Source organism: Paroedura picta, chromosome 3 (assembly GCF_049243985.1).
Source record: "Paroedura picta isolate Pp20150507F chromosome 3, Ppicta_v3.0, whole genome shotgun sequence".
Taxonomy (NCBI): domain Eukaryota; kingdom Metazoa; phylum Chordata; class Lepidosauria; order Squamata; family Gekkonidae; genus Paroedura; species Paroedura picta.
In genome coordinates this window covers 158,340,649-158,366,246 of record NC_135371.1, presented here as the reverse complement: position 1 = coordinate 158,366,246, position 25,598 = coordinate 158,340,649, and the positions used below count along the sequence as shown (strand labels likewise).

At 44.7% G+C, this 25,598-nt stretch overlaps 1 protein-coding gene across 3 annotated transcripts in view; it reads right to left on the bottom strand.

Annotated features, from left to right (window-relative positions):
- The window catches only part of CTDSP2 (CTD small phosphatase 2), a 61,423-nt gene that overhangs the window by 21,441 nt on the left and 14,384 nt on the right, over positions 1-25,598 (bottom strand). Inside the window, exon 1 of one of the 3 annotated variants that reach the window (XM_077328947.1) lies at positions 19,447-19,566. The exons of the other annotated variants lie outside the window; for them this stretch is intronic. Within the exon in view, the coding sequence (XP_077185062.1) occupies positions 19,447-19,477 (31 nt within the window). The 5' untranslated portion in view covers positions 19,478-19,566. Of the gene's footprint in view, positions 1-19,446; positions 19,567-25,598 lie in introns of those variants that run through there. 3 annotated transcript variants of the gene reach the window in all.

Here is a 25,598-nt window from a genome sequence, read left to right as displayed (position 1 = left end):
CCCCTCTCCTTACCAATGAAGAGATTCAGTAAGGAGCTCTTTTCTTATATTGCTCTGTCATTTGAAGAACTTCAGCAGAAAAGATTCCAAGGCAAGAAGCTGCAGAGTTGGGAATTCATACACCGCTATTAGATCATTGGATCCAATTGGAATGGGGCATGGTACGCTCACTGCAAAAAACCCTGCTTGTTCCTTGTTAGGCTTGTGCACTACATGCAGACTCTGCTAGTTTGTGAGGAGTGGGGAGAAAATAAGGGTTCCCAACTCAGGGCTGCAAAATTCCAGAATACTTGAGGGTGAAGCAAGGGAAAGGTGGCATTTGGGGAAGGGGTGGGGAGCTCAGAAGATATATGATATACCATATATCATAGATATATGATGCCATTTTCTCTAATGGAACTGGTATCTGTAATCTGGAAATCAGCTGTAATTTTAGGAGAACTGCAGGCCCTACCTGGAGGTTGGCAACTATAGCCCAAGATCACCCACTGAGCTTCTGTGGCTCAGTGGGGAATAGAATCTGGGTTTCCAGATCCTACTCTGAAATGCTAACCCAGAGATCCCAAACATGGCATCCACCAATGTGTTTCATGTTGCTTATATCCTTCCCTAAAGAAAAGTACCAATCCTGGCTTGCCTCCATCTCACAGAAGGTGCTTCAGAAGAGCCGAGGAGACCTCACCTAGGTGTCAGCAGAGAGCACTTATTTGAAAACTATCACCTCCACGTGGCTTGGAATCTTCCGCCATTTTGTGACTGGCCTCAGCTCCCACGGCAGCCATTTTGTAGTTAGCTGCACTTTCCCCACAGCAGCCATTTTGTGGCGGGTGAACACCACCTGTTCTCAGAATTTCAGAACTGTCAAACTCCGCATAATCTAGGCGGCCCTCTGCTCTAACCACTACGCAACAACGGCTTTCAACTTATAGCAAGGCTTCATTTTGACTGGAGACGTAAAGAGTTGATGTCTAGAGGAGCCTTTTGCAGCGGTGCAATGCAGAGAGAGTGTTCTGGGTATTAAAGAAATCCCAGGAAGGGTGGGGGGGCTAGGCTGGAAGTAGGGAAAGTCCTTTGCAAGACTATTATCAGGCTATGTTAAATCCTGGTTTTATACCCTCCCCCACACTCTCTTGCAGTTTAATTTCTTGCCTCCAGGCATTCCCCTCCTGAACCCCTGAGTCTAAACAGAAAGGCGATGTCAGTCTCTTTTGCAACAGCTGGAGCCGAAATAGAGCTGGAAGGAAGTGGGAAAGGAATGCCCTAGCTTCCCTTCTCTTAGCCACCCCCCCCTCTCCAGTGCCCTTGCGTTTCCCTGTCAGCTGTCAGGCACAGCTGAGGTACATCTGCTGCAGATAACAACAGCTAGAGGCAAGCGGGAACCTCTGAGCCAAGTTCAAACCCGAGGCTATTGAGGCAGACTCTCCAGCCCCGTTCAGAGCCTTAACCGCTCGGCTAGAGATACGCCTGACTGTAACTCAGAGCCGGGGGGGGGGGGGAACCCAGGGGGCACTGGTATCATCCTATGATTAAAGCAAGAGGGAAAATCATCGTAAAATCAGCACTCTAGCAGAAGGATTCGTAGCAACCGATGCGTTGTCCTCAGCAAAGATTTGCTTGGGAGCTTTCCCCAAATCAAGAACCCCCTTCCCTTTGGCAAGGCAACTGGGGCTTATAGGACATTTGCATGGGCTCGCTATTTTGCATATTTTTCTGTGCTTCTGTTAATCAGTGGGAGGAGCAACGTGGTGATGCAAGCACAAATAGTTCTGGCTGCGTTTCTCAGCCCAGCCACGCCTCTGGCTTTTGACAGAGCCTTCATAAGGGCTAGAAACTTGAAAGCAGGTAGATTTGGGGATTTGAAATCTCTGTCTAACATTCCACACTCTTACCTGCCTTTGTACAGAATCCCAAGGTACTTAGTGCTTTGAGGGGGAAGAGAAGTGCCTGAGAGAATATATCTGGCTGGCTGTTCCAGGATTATCCGAAGCACAGGGATTTCTTCCCAGGGCTTCTGGCAACACTGAACAAGCTGAGCACCAGTTCTCAAAAGGGAGAGGGGCACAAGCTGCCTCGGAAGGAGCAGATAGTTGTCAGGGGAGACACAATTGCTTTGGGCTGCTCCCAGTTTCCTGCTCGGCTGACACAGGAAGCAGGCAGCTCCCGTCTCCCATCCTGCTGTATGCTCCTCCCTCTTGACCTTCGGACTGGGTTCACCAGGGGAGTCCTGGTTGGACTGCCAATTTTCCTTTTTGCTTCCCCTCAAACTGTTCCATGTCTGAGCCTCCCAAATTTCTCCACTCATTTTCCTTAGATGATTCCCAAATCAGGAATGATAGGACTCCAGAACAGCCCTTGACGGGGTAGAGGAATTAAATTGCAGCTGAACCTTTCCCATAGTGTTGGAAAGTGCCATCATGTCATAGATGCCTTATGGTAACCCCCGTAGGGGTCACCATATGTTAGATCCTGTTTTACACTCACCCTTCCAGTTTCATTTCTTGAAAGGCATCTTCAGGATGCCATCATCTATGTGTAACAGCCCAGAACTGCCTAGTTGGACTACCCTCCAAGTACCAAACAGGGCCGGCCATGCTTCTGATATTGTATGAGATCTGTCTAGCTTGGGCCACCTACTTTGGGGCACTCGTCTCTTAGAAGTGAGGAAAACAGAAGAGGTTTCCAGGAGATCAGCACCATAAATATGCATTTGGGGGGGGGGGGTGGAGAATGAAAAATCAGCACCAAGGCACTCACAGCTCTGGCCCAAGAAAATCAAATTCTGAACATTTGTGAAAATGTGCTTATTTGGAACCGAAGCCCTCAACCCCTCAGTTTCTGATACAACACTTGGCTTACAGTCATCTAGACCAGGGGTAGTCAACCTGTGATCCTCCAGATGTCCATGGACTACAATTCCCATGAGCCCCTGCCAGCAAACGCTGGCAGAGGCTCTGGGAATTGTAGTCCATGGACATCTGGAGGACCACAGGTTGACTACCCCTGATCTAGATCATTACAATAAGCACTGGACTGTTTCTGATGCTTCAGAGCTGCTATCCATTTTTATTCCCTTCCACAGCCACAAGGACTGTCTGTCAACGCCAGTGATGCCCTGACGGTTATCCCCGAGGTCTTCAGGCTTCCCACCAATTGCTACATCACAAAAAGTACAGTAGTTTGTTTCAAGGAGACTCACACCCTCCTCCCACCAGGAACAAAATCCCATCATTTGTTTCAAGGAAATCGCAGTGCTCCTCTGCCTCCAAACACAGGCTCAGATGCAGCAGCTGAGAAAAGATGTCTCTGTTCTCCCCACTCAGCACACACAAACAGAAGGGGGCATTGACTGCCTAATTAAAAACTGATCATCTGGAAAGACTCTTAGGAATTTTGCTCAAGGTGGGCTCGGAAGGCTGTTATCCCAAACAAAAGCTAACAAAACAATTTCGGCACGTCTTGAAGGGAAGCTGTGAGAAAAAGGAAGACTTACCCCTTCCTAAATACAAACCAGAGGAAGATGCGTAAACAACGCATCTTTTATTTATTCGAATAAACAAATAAATTAAATATGCCCTGTTATTCGCTGTATTTGTTCATAATCTTTGGCTTGGACATGCCTGTTTTCACTGGACCCTTCTATCCGTACGAGAAAGAACTCGGTCTTTGAAGTTTCAAACAGAAAATCAATGTGCCACTTTCTGGAAGTATCTGAACAAGCAGGAAGGGGTGCACTTACCCTGCTGCCTCAGAGAGGGGCACATGATGAATGTCCAGTCTCTACTATCTCTAGTTAAAAGGACCAGGCAGCAAGTGAAGTAAAAGGCCTTCATTTGAGACCCTGGAGCAGGGTTTCCCAACCAGTCTACTAAGGTACACAAGTATCACTGGCAGTCTTCAACCAAAGGTTGGATACACACTTTTCTTGGATGCTTAGGGCTGATCCTGCATAGAGCAGGGGGTTGGACTAGATGACCTGTATGGCCCCTTCCAACTCTATGATTCTAAGAGCCCCTCAGGTGTACTGCAGCATGGGGGATTCCAAGATGACAGTCAGCTCCATGCCTACTTCTTCCCCTGTGGCTGAGGGAAGTTGGACCGGTGGGTCTTCTGTTGGGCATCAGGGCTGTCTTGAGTAGGGGAAAGCATATTTTAATTTTATTTTGCATATGGAGCATTGCAAGCAACATGTGTTGGGGTGAGGAGATGGAGGGGCTTCGTTCTATGTTTATTTGCATACTTTTATTTTATTTGCGTATAGGGACATGGCAGGGAGTTTGGCCACCAGACATCACTTTTGTGGTACCGCAAAGCTTGAAAAATATTCCAGGTGTACCTCCATGGTCAAAAGGCGGAAAAAGGCTGCTCTGGAGGGCTACTGCCAGTCTGAGTAGCTAATACTGACCTTGATACGCTGATGGTATATATGGCAGCTTCATGTCTTCTCCTGAAGGCTTTTTTGCACCATGATGATATTGTCAAGTTGGGGGACACACTGCAGAAACTATGATGCAGATATGCCCATGCCGTCCCTTTAAGGAAAGAACCGTACCAGGCTGTCCTGGATCCTCATTCCATAAAGCTACGGAAAAGCTACACATATCCCACGCTTTGGGTTCCATTTGAAAGCCACAATTTGGGTGTAAGAACCACTGTGCCAATAACATAAGAAGCTCTACTGCATGACCAACTGCCAACAAGAAGTGCCCATCAAACTTCCATGGAATCCCTTGCTTTGGCTAAACTGGCGGTGCTTTTTCTGAGCCAGGTCAAAGTGAGCTGTGGTTAAGAGCTGATAAGCAAAGCAACCAGGGGAAAGGAAGGCCTGTTGAGCGAATGGGATTGGGAAAAATGGCCAAGAGGCCTTTTGCAAGACTGTCTTACTGCACTCATGACTAAACATCTCAACATGGTCAATGATGTAGGGGCCCTTATTCCTGAAGGGCAAACCCTCAACCTGAGCCAGTCTTGTTTGTACTACAAACCAGAGAATGGTGAACAGAGTGCAATATGGGGCTCAAGAACCCAGGGAGGGGCACAGCAGAGGAAAGGAAAAGGGAAGGAACCTTCTTTCCCCAAAAACATTTCTGCCATTGTATTGAGAGCCATATAAGTTCCAGGGTGCTTACAGGCTCACCTTCTCCCATTTGGACCATGCCTGGCACCTTCAAATGAAGCCCTGATGCAAATGCCTTTTAGAAAAGGTACTACAAGCAGAAGAGCCTTTTCAGTGGTTGCTCCTTCACTATGAAACCCTCACCCCAGGGAAACCCACTCTTTTAAAAATATTTTTTCTACAAGGACATTGATCTGTCACCATTTCTGGATGTTGGCTCGTGGTCTTAAATTGCTTTAGGGAGCTGCAAGAGGCATCTTTGGGACCAAAAGACTGGATATAAATAAAAATTTGGTAGTACTACTTTATTTGTTCAGAATTTTTGCCTTGTGGCAAGAGTCCAGAGGGCTTTTTAGACCAGCTCACAATGTAATAGTAAGTCATAAAAAAGAAAAGTGAAATGAAAACAGGAGAGGAACTGAAGTTAGGTGTCTCAAAGCACCATAAATTATCAGAACCAAGCAGGCAAAATTTGCATTAAAAAATAAGAAGGGTGCTTTTACAATGTATTCAGTTTCTGTTTTTTCCAGAGTTTTTCACACCATCGAGCCCATGAAGAAGATGAAAGCTGCCTACATTTTCTGCAGATTTGAATAGGCATCCGGGAAGCTGAGCAGGGCAAAATCATGACTAAATCCATTGAGAGTGGGGAGAACAGCTCAATTAGAGCTTTGCTAGTCATTCACCAAAGAAAGCCAGCTTTGAATCAACACACCCATGGATTATAAATTATGTCCTTTCAGTTTTGTTTTTAAAGGCGAGCAATTAGTTCACTGCAAGTGGCCATCTTGGAAATATATTAACAGGCTGAAGCGCTGGATCCATTATTTAAATTTTAACTTGTGTAGAATTTACAAATACTTTCCAGAAACCAGACTGAGTGGCTTTCTCAGTGGTAGTCATAGCAGAACTCATTCGCTATATCTTTGTTGGTCTTAAAAGTGGTACTGGACTCTGATTTTATCATTCTCAAAAAGTTAGAGAAATGTATCCTGTATCAGGGGTAATCAATCTGTGGTCCTCCAGATGTCCATGGACTACAATTCCCATGAGCCCCCGCCAGCAAATGCTGGCAGGGTCTCATGGGAATTGTAGTCCATGGACATCTGGAGGACCACAGGTCGACTACCCCTGTCCTGTATCACCTCTTGAATAATCCATCCTCCCAAAAGTTCAGAATTATTTTTCAACATCATTCTGGTGAATACCTTTCTTGGTATATTTGGCTGTTCCCTGACTGACTGCCTTAGCTTTCTCCATGATCCCCAGACTGCATCCTAATCTCTAGTTGGGGTTGCAAAGTCCACTGGTCCAGGCAGCGGCCCCTGCTTTCTGGACATACCTCCCCGCCCCCAACTTACCACAAACCGGAAGAATGCCACATTTTAATGTGATGTACTGAGGTCACCCGGAAGTGACATCAGCACATCAGGAGTGTGTGTGTATGTGACACTCTGGTTTATGGGCAAAACTCTATGGTTGAAAGCAAATTCTACCATAAAATTTTGCCCAAAAGCCAGAGTGCCCCCCCCATGTCCGACATATCAATGTCATTTCCAAGTGACGCAATCACATCCCATTGCTCTTGGAAAGCGCTCCCATCCCCCACTGGCAGCATCCATGGCCCCAGCTATCCTATGTCCAGTTATGTATATGCAGTAGATGCCTCTGGCCCAAATCTCTTTCCTCATACTGGTTTTTCCAATGACAGAACAACTTGGATATCAAATGCCTCAGCCCACATTCATTTAACAGGGTTGTCTACAAGAATATAAATCTACATTTTTAAAAAATAAGAGACATCTCAGCGATAGCTCTATATTAAAGTGAGGGTTATTTTCAGTTCCGATAGAACCCAGCCCAGGATTCTACCACAAGTTTACAACAGGAACTGCGAGGAAAAACAGGGGGAATTTTATTTCTGTTTGCTTTTTCTCCCCTCAGGGTGCAGAGTCTGGATTTTCCCCTCGCACAACCGCCTTCCTGCATCTCACACACTCTGCAGACCCAGAGGGAGCTTGAGAACTAATTACAAAATGGCTCCTTCGTAGAAAGGCCTTTTCACTACAGAGGGGAGTAAACAAGTTGAAGCATTTGAAAGCGGCTCAAAGCACATTAAAACGAAGTGTCGTGGCTTGTTTAGAATGCTCCATAGCTACCAGAACACAGAGAGGAGGGGAGAGATGGGAAAGCATAGGGGGGAAAAACAAAAAAAAACCCCAAATTTACATCATGGCAGCTCTATTTTCACAATGAATTTAGTACCAAGGAACTAAATGTGGAAGGGCACACGGTCTTTTGACCTAAACCAATTCAAGTTTGATGCTCAAAATAACACACAGGAAAATTAATGCAACCAGTTTGCTGCTTTTATATAATTAAATAGAAATGAAATTTCTATGGTGGAGTCATGGCAGGAAGTAAGGTTGCCAACCTCCAGGGGGTAGCTGAAGATCTAGAATTGTAGCTGTTTTCCAGGCTACAGAGATCAGTTCCCCTGGGGAAAATGGCTGCTTTAGAAGGGGGACTGTATGGCATTATAACCCTCCTGAGGCCCCTCCCTCCCCCAAATCTTGCCTCCTCCAGATGCTACCTGCAAAATCTCCAGGAATTTCCCAACCTGGAGATGGCAAGCCTGGCAGGAAGGAAGATACCAAACAGGTAGGAACAGTATTTGAGGGAGTCAAGCCAGAGAGATACAAATGATAGACATGTGCAGGATAAAGAAGTTCAGCCTTGAATAAATCTTTGTTGGTCTTAAAGGTGCTCCTGGACTCTGATTTTATTGTGCTACTTCAGACCAACACAGCTACTCATTGAATTTCCCCTTAATCAGTAGAATATGATTGTAAACCCACATATTATCTTTACGGAAGGTTGTTTTTCTCATGAATGCTTCTTGCTCAATTTCCAGCAGCTGAGAGTGTAAACCAATTCCACTGAAAAGCACGGAGTTTGAGCAGATGAACAGCAATATTAATGTCCTGTGATTGGCTTGATTCCCATTCTAGAATCAAGGTGGCTTCTATCCTGTGCTACTCCATCTTTGATTTTAAGCGCACCGCTTGTATTTGGTCCCTCTGATGTTTGCAGCTGTGGCTAGAGCCGGCATAGAGGCAGTCTTTGGGAGGAAGGGGGAAGGTTTGCTCCTCTTGAAATTGGTAGAACTTTTAGAACAGTGGCAACAGCGCTCTACCTGTCCCCCAAATACCTGGCCATTGTGATCCATGCAACGGTCACCTCCAGATTAGATTTCTGTAACTCGTTCTACGCGGGCCTACCCTTGTCCTTGGTCCAGAAACTCCAGCTAGTGCAAAATGCAGCTGCTAGGGTCCTCACCAGCACACACCTTGGAGGGCCCACATCCAGCCTGGGCTGATGCAGCTGCACTGGTTACCAATTGCCGTCCGGATACGGTTCAAGGTTTTGGTTCTAACCTTTAAGGCTTTATGCAGGCTGGGACCCACATACCTAAGGGACTGCCTACCGCCCTATGCCCCCGCAGGGCTCCGCACTCTGCAAGTGAGAATCTTCTGGTCGTTCCCGGCCCTAGGGAAGCACGCCTAGCCTCGACCAGGGCCAGGGCCTTTTCGGTCCTGGCCCCCACCTGGTGGAATGAACTCCCAGGAGAGCTGCAGGCCCTTTCAACGTTCCGCAGGGCCTGCAAGACCGAGCTCTTCCGCCAGGTCTATGGTTATAGGCGGGTACTGCAGTAAACACCAGTTACTCTAGTAAAACCTTTCTCTTGTACCACCCAGAAAGGTGACATTTGTTGCACACCTAAAGACCCTATGATCACGAGGAAATATTTTCCACCCAAGAGCAGAAAGGAAATCAAACAGTCTTGTGCCACCATGCCGATCTCGCTCTTTTCCGCTGCTCCAGACTGATGAACGCTCTCTACCCTGCAAGGCTGTTGTGTGGATGGTGACCCCCCCCCTCCGGCCAAGCTGCTTGCCCTGCTGCAACCCCTCTGAAAGGGTTGTTTGACGCCCAAAGGGGTCCCGACCCCCAGGTTGAAAACCATGGGTCTAAGCCATTGGCCAAAGTGAAGACCAGCTGTTGGCTCTGTTGCCACCACCCCGGTTTAATGACTCCTCCGACTGTAGCATAACAGGGGCAAACTCCTAAAAGCTTATGTTGGAGTAAACCACATTCATCTTGAAGGTGCTTCTGCACTCCCGCATAATTTCGTCATAGGTCTGGCTGACTAATGTGGCTCCTGCTGTTGGAGCAGGAGCAGGAAAGACAAACTTTGGAGATGGATCAGCAGAGAAAATGGCAAATTATCAACTCGCTGGAGGGAAAGGTCAAGGTTTGTCTAAGTACATCTCCTACAAAGTTAGATTATATTTTTACCATCCCCGGGCTTTGCCAGATATCCCTTTTGAGTTTCCGGCTGCATCAGCCTCAGGGGTTGGAGCCTGTGCATTTGATGGCCTCCAAACGTCTTTCTCTTGCTTAAACCCTCGGATTCATGAACATCTCCCCAAGCTATCGCTACAGTTAATAGTTAAGCCTGTGTATATTCTAGGCTAGAAGAAAATAAGCCCCATATTCTGTACCATGGTTAACACACTGTTCCACAAAGCACTAATGGCTGTGACTAAGGTCTCCAACTTCCAGGTGGGACCCAGAATTCCCCTGGAATTACAATGGATCTTTGAATTACAGAGATCAGTTTCTCCAGAGAAAATGGCTGCTTGGAAGACAGAAAATGGCTGCTCTGGGGGGCTCCCCCAGTGGCCCCGTCACCAAATGTCAAGGATTTTCCCAATCCAGTACTGGCAACCCTATCTATGACTCATCCACGTTATACAAATTAGCATCCACTTACTTGTTTTGTATAATTCGTTCTGTTTCTGAAAGTCAAAATATAAATTGCTTCTGCTAAAGCTGTTGCAGGACCTTTTCTATCCCTGACCAGCAGAAATCCAGATCAGTCATGGCCCAGTTTCTGATTATCTCTCAAGACAGTTCTCCACACCCTTCAGGAACAGAAACTTGTCTTTTTAAAAAAATTAAAGCTCTGTATTTCAGAGTGCTGATTTCCTCCCTAAGTTTCAAATGCTGCACTTCTATGATAGCGAATTAAGGATAGAATATGTAGCCTTATGCCGTGTCAACTTCTGCTAGGATTGTATGAACAGTCAAGGGCCTCAATAGCTCTAGCTAGCTCCTAGGGTAAGGGTCTCTCCCTAACCCATGTGTGCCAAGTGTTTTTAGAAAGCAGGCAGGGCCAGGTGGAGCTTTTGCCCAGCTGTAGCTTCTGAGTGGCTCTGCTGGTGCCAACAGCTGTCTGAAATGTTGGAGAGCGTTACGCATAACCTCACTTCCTGATGTTTAGTGGCTGACTCCACCATTTGTGACACCCATTTTGTGGTTGCGGCAACAATCTTCTGACAGAATTCCAGAGGCACCTAAAGGCTAAAGGGGAAAAGAAAGACCCTTATCTAGGGGGAATGTTCTATACCCTACTGGAGAGAATTAAGCAAATACAGCAAAGTTTGGGAAACAACAGAAAAAAACAAAAGTAAAACACGAAAAGGTACTGTTTTAGAGGGTAGACAATACACAATTTAATACACAAGTTGTTTGTTATTTCAAAACTAGTTTATAGAATCATAGAATTGGAAGGGGCCATACAGGCCATCTAGTCCAACCCCCTGCTCAACGCAGGATCAGCCCAAAGCATCCAAGAAAAGTGTGTATCCAGCCTTTGCTTGAAGACTGCCAGTGAGGGGGAGCTCACCACCTCCTTAGGCAGCCTATTCCACTGCTGAACTACTCTGACTGTGAAAAATTTTTCCCTGATATCTAGCCTATATTGTTGTACTTGAAGTTTAAACCCATTACTGCGTGTCCTCTCCTCTGCAGCCAACAGAAACAGCATCCTGCCCTCCTCCAAGTGACAACCTTTCAAATACTTAAAGAGGGCTATCATGTCCCCTCTCAACCTCCTTTTCCCCAGGTTGAACATTCCCAAGCCCTCAACCTATCTTCATAGGGCTTGGTCCCTTGGCCCCAGATCATCTTCGTCGCTCTCCTCTGTACCCTTTCAATTTTATCTACGTCCTTCTTGAAGTGAGGCCTCCAGAACTGCACACAGTACTCCAGGTGTGGTCTGACCAGTGCCGTATACAATGGGACTATGACATCTTGTGATTTTGATGTGAAGCCCCTGTTGATACAGCCAAAAATGGCATTCACCTTTTTTACCGCTGCATCACACTGCCTGCTCATGTTTAGTTTACAATCCACAAGTACTCCAAGGTCTCGTTCACACACAGTGTTATCTAGAAGCGTATCCCCCATCCAGACATGCTTTTCATTTTTCTGACCCAGATGGAGAACTTTACGTTTATCTTTATTAAATTGCATCATGTTCTCATTTTCCCATTTTCCCATTGTGTTCAGATCTCGTTGAACTCCGTTTCTATCTTCTGGAGTATTTGCCAGTCCTCCCAATTTGGTGTCATCTGCAAACTTGATGAGTAGTCCCTCCACCCCCTCCTCTAGATCATTAATAAATACGTTAAAAAGGGCCAGGCCAAGCACCCAGCCCTGAGGTACCCCGCTACTCACCTCTCTCCAGTCTGATGAAACACCATTGACAACAACTCTTTGAGTGTGGTTCTCTAACCAATGCCCTATCCACCTGACTATCTGAAAATCCAGATTGCAGTCCTTCAACTTATCCATCAGAACATCATGGGGAACCTTATAAAAAGCTTTACTAAAATCCAAGTAAATGACATCAACTGAATTTCCACGATCCAGCAAACCTGTTACTTGGTCAAAAAAGGAAACCAGGTTGGTCTGGCAAGACCTGTTGGAGACAAATCCATGCTGACTTCCTTGGATCACCAAATTATCCTCCAGATGTTTGCAGATCGCTCCCTTTAATTATATTTTGCATCCGAGAAAATAATCTTTTATATTGTATGTACAAACCAAGTATCATTGGTACCATGCTACCCTTTGGCATTAATTCACATGAGGAAATTCCCCAAACTCTGATCCCGTCTCCAATGCCAGCTGTACTAATTTCTCTATCTGACTGCAGTCACGGGCTTCTGTTCTTCTTGGTGTCCAAGATCACCAAGTCACTACAACGTAGACAGGGAGAATTATCCAAACGAACCAAATAAGATCTTGCATATCCCCCCCTAACAAGGCATTCAACGTGATTCATGTCACAGCGGTCCTAAGGGTGTCTGTTGTGGGGAGCGGAGAGGGAAGGTGACTGTAAGCCACTTTGTGCCTCCTTCAGGTAGGGAAAAGCAGCATATAAGAACCAACTCTTCTTCTTCTTTCCATTTTGTGCATTCTTAGGAAGGACCAAAGAGTGGGAACCTTCCTGCCCATTCAGGCAGGCCATTCCATAAGGTGGGGGGCTACTACAGAGAAGGCACGGGAAAGATCATCTAGGAATCTGACCCACTTGTAAGATGGTTCCCTTCTGGTTCAACGGAGTCTCATGAAGAGGATGATTCAAGGCTCAAAGGATGTTTGAAAAAACAGGAGCTGTTTCAGTCATACTCTTGTTTGTCAGAAACTTGATATCCAGAATTAAGAGCTTCTTCTCATGGTCTGACAGTCTCCGCTGCAGGCTTAAAACTTCCTCCTAGTGAAGTTTTGCTAATTGCTGACTTGTCCTCCGCAGCCCAACACCATACCATCAAAGTACCTATTAACAGGTACTTGGGTTTAGGGTTATTCTTTGTTGGCTACAAAGACACTCTTACCAGCCAAGAAAATACAAGAAACACATAAATGAAGAATTCAATTTGCCTTTGTTATGAGTTCAAGTGAGCAGAATTGGGTTTTAGGATGTTGTTGTTGTTACAATGGATATGCTTGGAGATCTTTAGGAAGACAGCCAGCAATGGAGAACTTTTACTTCTTCCCCAAGTAGGAAATGCCCCAGGGTTTAGACCAAGATTGGACTACGAAAAGCTAAATAAGTTTTAGACCCTGTCTGGAGATATACCTAGCACTAAGTAGTAAAGAAATGTATTTAAAATCATTATTTTCACCTTTTAAAAGCCTTCATAAATGTCTGAGGTACCTTTTACAATTATCTTTTAAAGGGTCTCCCCCCCATACAATAATACAACACATTTTCATCATGTCCTCTCTACCTATGCTTAAACATTGTTCTATAGGTCTCAGACCGTCCTACAGATCCTAACCAAAACTTAATACTACTGTTAATAATTATGACCCCTTATCCAGAAAGCATTTCCAACGTTCTAGAAAGTTATCCAGTGATTATCTGCTCAATAGACTTGTTAGCTTTGCCACTGGTACAAATTCCCGTAATTTATTTATCCATGTCTATTTCTGGTAACAGTAGTTTCCATCCCTGTGCTACTAATAGCCTAGCTGCTGCTGTTGCCTAAAAGTAGATTTCTTTAGCCGTTTCAGTAAATTGGGCGGTGGGAAACAGAGTAACAGAAATTTGGCACACAATGGGAATCTGCAATCCATAATTTTCTGTATCTGAGTGTAGGCTTGAACCCAGAATTTCTGAATATCTTCACAAGACTACCGCGTGGTAGAAAGAGCCAATTGCCTTTTTGCACAGAAATTCTTTGAATATTTTTGGGGGTGATGTACCACCTGTAGAACATTTTGTACCAGCCCTCTCTTAGTGACTGGCATTTAGTTAATTTAATATTGTTAGGCCATAGTTGCTCCCATCCTTCGAAATAGATTTCATGGCCAAAATTCTGTATCCACTTAATCCTGCACTCCTTTATTTGTTCCTTTTCTGTTTCCATTTTCAATAAACACTTGTATATATGGCTTAATAAGTGTGGTTTATTTGTTTGGACTTGCAGTTCAAGTTCAGTAACATCTCTTAACCCTATGTTTAGTTCCCCCAATACATGTTTTATTCTGGAAACTAGCTGTCTCTGTGTTAACCAATCTAAGTTTTTGTTTTCTCTGGATAGTTTGGTATATTTTTGAAAGACCTCCATCAGGAACCATCAAATCCTGGTACCTCAACATGCCAATTTTGTATCAGTCACTACTGAATTGACTTCTTTGTTGTCTTCAGCCTCCTATGTGAAAGGTTTTAGATGTATTGGCCCCTTCTATGGGGTGCAGAGAGGGGCAGAAAATTTCCTGCTTCAAAGTATTGTGCATGCCCCTTCCCCCACTGGCCCTCATTAGCTACAAACTTTGTTTATGTCTGAGGTTTCGTTTCTATCAAACATTGCTTGAGCTCATACCATTATCCCAATTCAGCAAGATAACAAGGAGGGATCCATCTAGGGACCTCGGGTAAGAGAGAGGTCAAAAGTGGAATGCTGTAATGAACCATGGTTTACTTTCAGGCAAACACATTCCCAACTTTGTCCGGCTTTGAGGAACTGTGACATTAGCCAGGATGTCAAAGATCATAATTCCAAAGTTTTGAAGCACAGAAGTGGCTAATAAAGCCAAAGTTTTGTCCCCTGGACATCAACACCCGTTTTTTCTTCCCTACCTAATATCCAACACCACTTTGCCCTTCAGCAGCTTCCACTATTTCTCCTCCCTTGCTCTCAACCAGGCTTGACGGTACCAGCTGACACAGCTCTTACACTCCGAAAGGTTTAGCAGCCGTTATGGTGGATTCCAAAGGTCGGGCTCTTTGTTCCTTCTTCTTTACGTTGCAGCTGGTCCAGCTGTACATAAGACACAGCCTCGCAATCTGAAGAACAGTCTTTGAGCATCAGTTAAGTGTGGGAAGAAGCTACATGGCACAGTTTGTTCTGCTCCAACTACTGGCTCATCCAGAGAGCAACTGCGTGGCTCAGGCTTTCTCCACCAGGGTTTTCTGAAACCCTAGGGGTTGTCCAAATCGGTGGGAGTTAAATTTGTATATATATTTAAAATGTGTTAAACATTTGTTGGTTGATATGTGGTCATGTCAACCCACCCCCAACAAAACGGCCAATGTTGGGCCTGGAGGGGGTAGGAAGGGGAGGGGCCCCAGATGGGTGTGTTCACATCTATGCTTCCCAACCATATTCTGCATGATCACGTCACTTTTGGGGTTTCTCAAAGCCTGAAGAATGAATGTTTCAGGAGTTTTTCGATAGTAAAAAAGTTGAGAAAGACAGTAGCTTAAAGAGGACTGCTGCTCGCATGGTCAATGAGCACCTGGTGGTTATTAGAATGCCACTTAAAGCTACTATGCCCATTGATTGTGTGCAGGAAGTAGCAAGAATAGGAGAGTACTTGGAATGTTTGCAAGAAGGTAAGTGTTGGGGGTCAAGTACTACAAGCATGATCATTTGCATGGTAGCTCCTTTATACAGCCAGGTAATCACAGCTATAAGCCTAGTTAGGTATCCACCATGCATCCAGATGCTCACCTGACTGGTTCTGGTGTCTGAGCATTTCAGCCAGACAATTATGGAATTCACATTTTTCTCAGCAAGAATGAGGACTAGAAACATGTTTCTATTCCCCTCCCATAGGTACTTATTTTGGCCATAGTGCCATACAGAATAAACTAATTGGGTATATATCATATTGAGATATTCCACTTGCTTGGTATAAGCAGGATTCACACCATGTAGGCACCCCAGAATGTGGCCTTTTCACCTAGGGTTGCCAGTCTCCAAGTGGGGCCTGAAGCTCTCTTGGAATTACAACTGACCTCAAGACTATATAGATCAGTTCCTTTGGAGAAAATGGCTGCTTTTGAGGATGGACGGTATGGAATTACCCTGCCCTGCCCAGGCTCCACACACACACCAAATTATACCCATTGAATCCCTTCCCAGACTCCGCCCCCAAATTCCCAGGAACTTTCTACTATCGGCAACCCTACTGACAACTAAGAAGCACTGCAAGTCATGGAAGATGCTGAACGTGGTGGAGAACACTGGACATCCCATATGACAATCTGGATTATTTGCCTCTCTATTAAATCCACAGCTTTTGCTGAACAAAGACTGAAAGGTGCTGTAATCCAACACTGTGAGCTTGCCTGAATATAGCATCAAAACCCAGCATGCCAGGGTCCTAAGATCTGCACCTTTTATCCACCACCAGTTTTGAAATTTTGGTTAACAGCAGCCTCATGAAGGGTTCTATAGAATCCAAAAGCTTACACAATGTTTTGTGTCATTTGGGTTGGCCAAAGATCCCTGGCATCTGATAACCTAAAAGATGTATAGTCTGTGGAAAGAAGGACTTCCATCTAATAACAGCTATACGCAACATTCATGTGAACTGTTTTGATCTTGGCCACTGTAGTGTTGGCCCATTGCAGGTAGATATTTTAGTATCCATACAGTCACTGAAAGCGTCGGCAAAATCCAGTACAGGAACTCTGGATCTGACCTGTCCAGCATAGTGCAGGGGGTTGGACTAGATGACCCATGAGGTCCCTTCCAACTCTATTATTCTATGATTCTATGACTTCTTGAAAAAAGCAGAAATGTACTATTTCTAGATGCCTGGGACACTAATAGATGAAGGGACCGAAAGAAAGCAACTTTTCTCCAAATTGAGACCAGTGGAACACGAAGCAAGACCTCTGCAGAGAACAGTTCTGTTATTAGCCTCCAACACTTGACAGGTTCCCAGACTTTGAAACTACAGAAAGCAGCAAACTAAGAATTCAATATATCCCAGCAACCAATAACTCTCAAAGCACAACAGCTACTTATCAGCTGAACAGGCAGGGGCTGCACAAGGGTGCCAAGCCAACACCATAGCTCTCAAACCAATCTCAAAAACCTTGCTTGCTTTTGAACTGGGATGACTGGAAGGTTGCCATTCGATTTTGCAAGAGGAGTAAACGTCTGCAATTCCTGCTTCTTCCCCCAATTAGCACTTCTGACATTTTCACGAGAGCGCTCTTACAGAAATGACATCACGGAATTTTCTGAAGGGTGTCAAGGGAAGGCTATCCGCTATGCACATATTCTGCGGAAAGCTACGTTACTATAGGTTTTCATCACAACATTGAGGGGGGGGGGGGACATGCAGCAGCAACTATCACACCAGCTCTCAAAGTTGTGCAGCAAGTATTAAATGGGCCACCGGCTGAAATGTCAATGGTCCTCAGCTTCAGGTATGCACAATATAGTTGGGAAGCATAGCTGTGGACACACCCACCTGGGACCCCTCCCCTTCCCACCCCCTCCAGGCCTATCATTGGGCATTTTGAGAGGGTGGGGTCAACATCTGATAAATATTTAACAAATCTAAAAAATATATTAAAAAATAATTAACTCCTACCCATTCGGGAAACCCTTCCAGGGCCATCAAGAAACCCCAGGGTTTCATGAAACCCTGGTAGAGAAAGCCACACTGTTTCAGAAATTTCATCAAGCTCATGCCCACGCATACTCAAGGGCTATGTTTACAGTTTTAAAAGCTAACAAAAAGGCATGATTTAAAAAAGTGGTCTCCCTGGAATTGTAACTCATTTGTATTTGTATGAAATTTTAAAGTGCACAAACAGTAGCATTTCGCTACGGGTGAGGGGGGGGGGTTGCTAACTTGAACTACCAAGTAATTCTACTTTCCATAAAGATTGTTTCTAGATGATCATTAGACAAGTTGACCCAGCCCCTCAAAAATGCAACACACACACACACCAGCTGCAAATATCTGATAGATTTCCCTTCTGGCAACCCAGTGGACCATTTCCTTTGCAACCTATTTTTAATAAGGGGAAGGGACAAATGCAACGTGGTTCCCGACGCCAGACAGGAAACGGATTCCGGAGCTCCATAAACAAGGAAAGGCGATTCTAAATGGAGGCCTGAGATGAGAGGAAGGCCTGCTAGCACTACCCTCCTCAAGGCTGGTGACGAGGCCCGGTAGACATCTTAGAGAAGCTACTCAAACACACAGGACACCTTACGTACACATAACAAGTGATGGGCTCCCAGTACTGCATGTTACTTCCATCTTAATACTGGAAGGCCACTTCCTTCTTGTATCTGACAAGGTATGGATTACCCACGCTCATAGGGGAATACCCTTCTACAGGGAGAAAAGCCATTTAGTGAGTAGGCTGTGATAAATGTTGAAAGTTTGAATCCCCACTCTTAAGGTTGTTATTGTTATTAGTTGCAAAGTCGTGTCCGACCCATCGCAACCCCATGGACAATGATCCTCCAGGCCTTCCTGTCCTCTACCATTCCCCAGAGTCCATTTAAGTTTGCACCGACTGCTTCAGCAACTCCATCCAGCCACCTCATTCTCTGTCGTCCCCTTCTTTTTCTCTCAATCACTCCCAGCATTAGGCTCTTCTCCAGGGAGTCACTTCTCATGAGGTGGCCAAAGTATTTGAGTTTCATCTTCAGGATCTGGTCATCTTCAGGATCTGGCCTTCTAAGGAGCAGTCAGAGCTGATCTCCTCTAGGACTGACCGGTTTGTTCGCCTTGCAGTCCAAGGGACTCTTTTTTTAAATTGAGAAGCAATATCTGGAAGGTTTTTTTTGGGGGGAGGGGGGTGCCTGGAGAGGCTGGGGTTAGGGGGAGGGACGTCAGCAGGGCATAATACCATAGAGTTCTCCAACCAAAGCAGCCATTTTCTCCAGGGGACCTGATCTGTGTCAGCTGGAGGCCAGGGGTCATACTGGGGAATCTCCAGCCACCACTGTTTTTAACAAAAATATAATACTAAAATCTTTAGAAAAAAAATTGCTGTTAATTTCTTATTTCAAACATCACACAGTAGACCTCACAAAAAACCTGATTGAAACATCACTTTGCCAAGTTCTTGCTTCTTCAGTGGACTCACAGATCCACATAGGACAATTTCCTACATATGTACCCAAATAAAGGAACCTCAAAGTTTACAGCCATCCTAGAAGAATCCTCCAGAGTCTTCCCAGCTCACAGAAACATCTCTTTGTCCAACAATTCAGGAATGACCCAGGTTGAGGAACGGAGATGGGGACAACATGGCAAGTGAGTCTAGATTAAGGTGACCAGATTTTAACATTGGTAAAGCGGGACACCATTGACCGGGGGGGTCCTTGATTTAAAAAAATTGGTCTTTGAAAAAAGTTTCATAGAACGCATAGAACACAAAAATAGTATTGTCATTATATATATATATATATTTAATTGCAACATAAGTACAATTTGCCAGGTGCCCCCAGATGTCCCTCCAAAAGTGGAACAATCTGGTCACCTTAGTCTATATCCCCACTGCAGAGCAAAGTGGGATTTAAATTTAGAAAGTTACCATTTTGGCAGAATCCCTTTTAAAGAGAAATACCTCTGAAAGTCTGGGCAAGACGGTTTTACATCAATAACTACACTTCACACAAAAAATCTCCCGTATTGCTACACAGACTTACGCAACAAGCTTTGTTTCTCTTTTTGTTTCATGTGTTCTCATTAGAACTGAAGACGTTCCCATGCTGACAGAGAAGCGATATTGCTTCTGCTGCTCTTAAAACGGTACATTTCTGCACACCTGTCCAGGAAGCAAAGGAAGGACAGCTGGCAGCAGTACAAGGACATTTCTCGTTTTGCACACACGGCTCCCCCCTCCTCAGCCAAAGACAGGCTACAAATGCGACAGACGACATGGGGGGGGGCATTTAATTTAAATGTGCCCTTTAAAATATGGCTATCAAATTTGTATGACCTGATGGATATGCATTTTCCGTATTATACCTCGGAACAGAAGCATGCAGCCTTAAAATGCCAGTGGGGAGGCGGCTGTTGGGAAATCTAGCATATCAGCTCTTTTTCTTTGGCACATCCTATAGGCCACATGGTGGAAAATGCAGTACCCAGATGGATGTAGTATCTTATATTTAAGAGGGAGGGGGGAAAAGATCACAGAGCTAAGAAAAGGCTAGAAAGGTACACAGTGCTCACTTCCTGTTCCCCTTTTTCATCTGGTGCCAATGCAAACAGGAAAGGGGACTCTCTAGGCCTGCATCTCTATGGGCCTCGCCCTGTTTGCCGGGCAATCCTTGAAAGCCAAATAGCTGCGTTCAGTTGGAAATACGAAGTGCCAATCAAAGTGCATTGTGATGGCCAACCCTTCAACAACAATGGAGCTATTTGAATATACAATAATCTAGGCTGCTTAAGATGTCATTCTACAGATGTGGGAAATGCAAAAAAAAAAAAAAACCCAACAAACAAAAACGCCTAACCTAGCTTAAATATGTCAGCATAGCATGAAGTGAATTCAGTCTAGTACAGCAGGCCAGATGCTCTTATAACACGGATGCTCCCATTGTGAATAGTTACCGCACAAAACTCCTTTGTAAAGATTTTCGCAACCAATAGATAAGGGTTGCCTCTGTTTATCTCAAGACAGCTGATAGGATCAGAGACTGAGGAAATTATGGGACAAGCGCTTAGACAAATTGCCTTTTGTTTAGAAATCATATGTCCATCCAGATGTTCTGAGTGAAGTCTTTTTAGACCACGATTTTATGAATACTCATTTCTGTGAAGCACTTCAAGTCCTTAAGGCTACATGAGCTGGTTCATACATGTGAGTATATCTTGCTTGTTTTCATGACACAATTGTGCATTGGGTCACTGGGCACCACAGGGGTAAATGAATGGCCACTGAAAGTCCCTGTGCTTATGAGGCAAAGCGACTGGTCTCTCCGTGATGGGCCCATTTAAAAGGTATCTCCTGTGCAAGCACCGAGTCATGTCTGACCCTTGGGGTGACTCCCTCTAGCGTTTTCATGGCAGACTCAATACGGGGTGGTTTGCCAGTGCCGTCCCCATGGGCCCACTTACACCTGCAAAATAACATTTGATGCTGCGGATCACTTTATGAGAATAGGCATGTGTGAGCCACACTAATCTCCTACACATCTGTTCATGCCAGGTGAGCCTGATTTCATCTGTCCACCTTTAGATTTTGTTTTGGCCTGGCACTTCCAAGATAATAAAACAGGGGTGGAATCTGTGTTATTAGGTAGAGTTGCCAGCCTCCAGATGGGTGAAAAACAGGAAAAACCGTGAGAGGCAAAACAGGGGGGAAATAGTTAATGTTCTACTGCGATAGCAGCGTCCAAGAGTCTACTGAGAAATATCCTCCTTCCAAATTGCTCAAATGTTTGGAAGAAGGATATTTCTCAATAAACTCTTGGACGCTGATACTACAATAGGTTCTGATGAAGAATTAATTTAAAAACTGTTTTATACCAGATGCTGTTCAATGGTGAAATTTTAATTGTGAAAATTTCCTTGTGATAAATAATGCTTCAATTCTGTAATTTACATTCTGGAACAGGAATGATACTCTGATTGAGTCTTGCTAAGTCTGCGTTTTATCATTACTTTTGACTCTGTTCATTTTTCTGGAAAAGCATAGCATTAAATATCTTGCACTATTTTGCCTCTCGTGTTTTTTCATATTTTTCACCTACGTTGTGTGGCCCGTTCATTTTGAGCTTCCAGGTGGGGACTGGGGTTCTCCCACAATTACAATAGAACCCCAGGCTAGAGAGATCAGTCCCCCTGGAGAAAATGGCTCCTTTGGAGGGTGGACTCCATAGCATTATACCCCACTGAGGTCCCTCCCCAAACTCTAGTCTTTCCAAGAACCATAGAGTTCGAAGAGGCCTTACAGGCCATCTTGTCCAACCCCCTGCTCAGTCAGCCTACAGCATCCTGCTGCTTAAAGACTGTTCCACCACTAAACATCAAGGAAGTTCCTAACCCGGAGTTGGCATCCCTGTTTTTTAGGACCAATCTGTTCCCACAGATGGAAGATGAGATGCTGAAGTATGTTCAACAGCTCCAGCCAAAAACCTCTTAAGAAGTTAGGCTTCATCACAGAATTGGTGCTACTTACCACTGTGTATGTATAGTCAGGTGTGGTACTTGGGCATAGTTAAAAGAAATCTGCACAGAGATGGAACAGTCAGCATCTCTGGGTTTTTCCCCCCCTTAGGAATAAAAACGTGGGTCAGCTTTTGACCATGGCTTTATAAAAAGTCATCACAGGCTATGGCGGGAGTCCCCCACCCCCACCACATCCCTACTCTTTTCCAGCCCTTTAATTGCTCATAACTAGCTTACAAGCGAAGCTCTCCCTTGCCAAAAATACTGCCCGCCATTTTAAAATAAAGCAGCAAAGGAATTTCCTCCTGCAAAGCAGCTGCCATGTCATTACATGGGGAAGGGATATCATATTATTTCTGCTGGACTGGGTAGGGATAGTACGAGTGTTTCATTTGTAGATGGATTTAAGATGCCTTAAAAAAAATCAAGATTCTTGGCTCACTTAGTCAAAGTATCTTCTATCTGGACTGATGATGGTGGCTCTTGCTTTAGGATGCTTAGGGCTGATCCTGCATTGAGCAGGGGGTTGGACTAGATGGCCTGTATGGCCCCTTCCAAGTCTATGATTCTATGATTCTTTCGAATCTCAAAGTGAGAAACATCTTTCCTGCTGCAGGAGGCCCTTTCAGTCAAGATGCCAAGAAGAGATTAAGCATTAAGTATGGGCCCCACCATACAGCAATGGGTCAAACAGGAGAAACAAAATCTACATGTATGCCAATCCAAGTACTGCTCAATTTTAAAAAAATAGCTATCATATGCCAAGTTAAAAGCCTTCCTGGAAAAACAAAAGCTAACTCTGTCCACCTGAATATTTCCCAGTAGATCTAGTGAGACGAATATTCCTTAGAAGGGAATTCCACAGGGAATGGTGCCGTCACAAAGTAGACCCTGCTTCTTGCTACAGCCTGGTTTGCCTTGACTGGATGGATCCACTGAAGCACTTTTAGGAAGAGTGGAATACACTCTTGCTGAACAGCAAGATGCACATTTGTATAATAAAGAAATATGGGGGAAAGTATGAATGTAGGTATCCTGGGCCCAGTCAGTACTGCGCAGTACAAACAAAACCTGGGATTCTAAGATCCAAGAAGGGCCTTTGGAGCCTCTTGTGGCGCAGAGTGGTAAGGCAGCAGACATGCAGTCTGAAAGCTCTGCCCATGAGGCTGGGAGTTCAATCCCAGCAGCCGGCTCAAGGTTGACTCAGTCTTCCATCTTTCCGAGGTTGGTAAAATGAGTACCCAGCTTGCTTGGGGATAAACGGTAATGACTGGGGAAGGCACTGGCAAACCACCCCGTATTGAGTCTGCCATGAAAACGCTGGAGGGCGTCACCCCAAGGGTCAGACATGACTTGGTGCTTGCACAGGGGATAGCTTTACCTTTACTTTTAACCTGTTTTGTCTTTTCAGTGTCCAGTCTGAAGGCTAAGGCTGTGCACCAGCAGATAAACAATGGCATCCTAAGCAAAGTTAAACTTTGCCGAACCCATTGGTTTTGCAAAGAGTAACTCTGGTCGGCATCACACTGTAAGAGTATGCTGTTCCTTGGGCACAAATGGCTTGCAGACAAGCAGTGCACCAGCTGAAGCTGAATCAAGTAAACAAGAAGCAAAATTCTTCTCAATTGGCCAGCCACAGAATCAAGGGTCATCAAGGTGAGTTTCATTGCAGCTGGGAAAGAGGCACTCAAAGCCAAGTATGATGGAAGCCAAGATGGATTATATTCAGTAACGCATGTCGTATCCCGCGTCCCTTCCCCTTTTACTACCCGGGCAGTAACAGCCCAGCAGAGAGGCAGGCAAAGCAGATTTGACGGAGGCATGGGGCAGAGTCTTTACAATCCCAATGTTCTATCCTTGTGGGAAGAAGCGATACTCCAGAGCCTAGCAAGAACCCAGCTGTACCTTGTTAAATAACAGACAGCTGCATACTAAACAAACAGCCTTTCAGGCTAGGATTGTTACCCATCTTACTGATGCTACACTAGAGATTCTATGCTGGTCGCCATGACCGAACTCTGAATTCAGCAGCAGGTATGTGTATCCTGCAAGACCAAGGTGGGCCCTAGTCTCTCTGTCTCTCTCTCTTTTTTCTTTTAAAGGTGTGATCGTTTTTCCTTGGACCACCTGCATCCTCCTCCCAACTCTGGCAAGGTTTGCTTCGGCCATCTCAGCCTAACACCAATTACTCGCTTCCTAGGAAGAGAACTTGGAGGTCTGCCAAAGCCAGAGCCTGGGCATATTCCAGAAGCAATGCAAAATGTTTTTTTTTAAAAAAAAGAGTCAAGCATGCTTTTAGTGGCTGGCGAAGAATCCAGGGAGATATTTCTGCAGAGTGTTTTTAATGTGATGCCTTTTTCTCGTCTTTTAAAGCGTCTGTTCTCGCCCATGAATGTGAAGAAAGAAGGTAGTAAAAGAGAGCTTGAAATTAAATGTGCAGTAAAGAGCATTTCTGGCTGTAGGGACAGTGGCTCAGAACTGAACATTAAAGACCATCTTAATGGTTAGCAGAATAGCATTTCATTATTGGAAATTTTCTCTCTATATGGATTAACTAAATCAGTTTTCAAGATTGTATCAGCTGCCTGCAGGCGGGGAGACAGAAAATTCTGGCCCCTCAATAGCAGGCAGATCTTTTGCCAGTATCATCAGAGCAGGAGCAGTCTACCTGGGTAGTAGAAATTTCAGCAACAGAGCTGAAAACATCCTGAATTCAGTCCTATACTGGCTCAAAAGCAGAGATGGGTTTAAGGACAATTAAAAGAGACCAGTTATGGCTTTTGTAACCCCACCGCAAGCAGGGTAATTATGTGAATTTCAAAGAAGACTCATACTTCAAAGAGCCAAAAGCACATTTCAAATTCTCGGGGCATCTAAGAGAATGGAGTCTAGTCCACAAAAGCTTAAACTGCAATAAAAAAAGAGCACGTCATTAAAATGCTCCCAAACTCAAGTTTGTTTTTCCCTGCAGTAGACTAGCGTCACGTACCCTGATGGAATTCAGATTCTTAGACACTGACAACAACTTCTTAGGCAATCAGAGAATCCCATTCAACTCGGGATTCTTCCAGACCACAAACCGCGCTTGTCCATTAATGCTGTGCAAGCTTCACAAGAATTAGGGAGAGGAAATCCACATGTGCATTAAAGAGGCTGCAACAGCATAATCTGGCAGACACACATTGTAAAAAACAGTCCTTTTTTAGAGACATCGAATTAGAATTTCTCCAATGAATAGACTGAAGCTTTTTTTTTTTTAAAGATGGTTACAGCAAAACAATGGAATGGACTTCTTGGTATTGGGAATCCAATTATGGGAAGAGACATCCCAGGACAAACATGCTACTGTGCAAGCCACAGTTCAACCAGAGTACAAATTAAGGTTCCAGCCAGAGGGACAGCATACCGGATCCTGACGCCTAAAGGGACATTCCAGGCCTTTCAAATTATTCTAAGAAATATATAGGGGGGAACAAATATGCAGGACATTTTCTAATTGTGACCTAAAAAGGAACCATCTCACATCTAGGAGTTTAAGGAATATACAAGGCACCAGGGTGATTGAGAACACTCCACACATTTTGCTTTAAGTTACCCAGTTTTGTGTGCTGGTGGTTGTTTTTTGGAGTCAAGTCACCGCAGAACTCATGGCATGGTGCATATGTTTAAATTAAAAACAAAC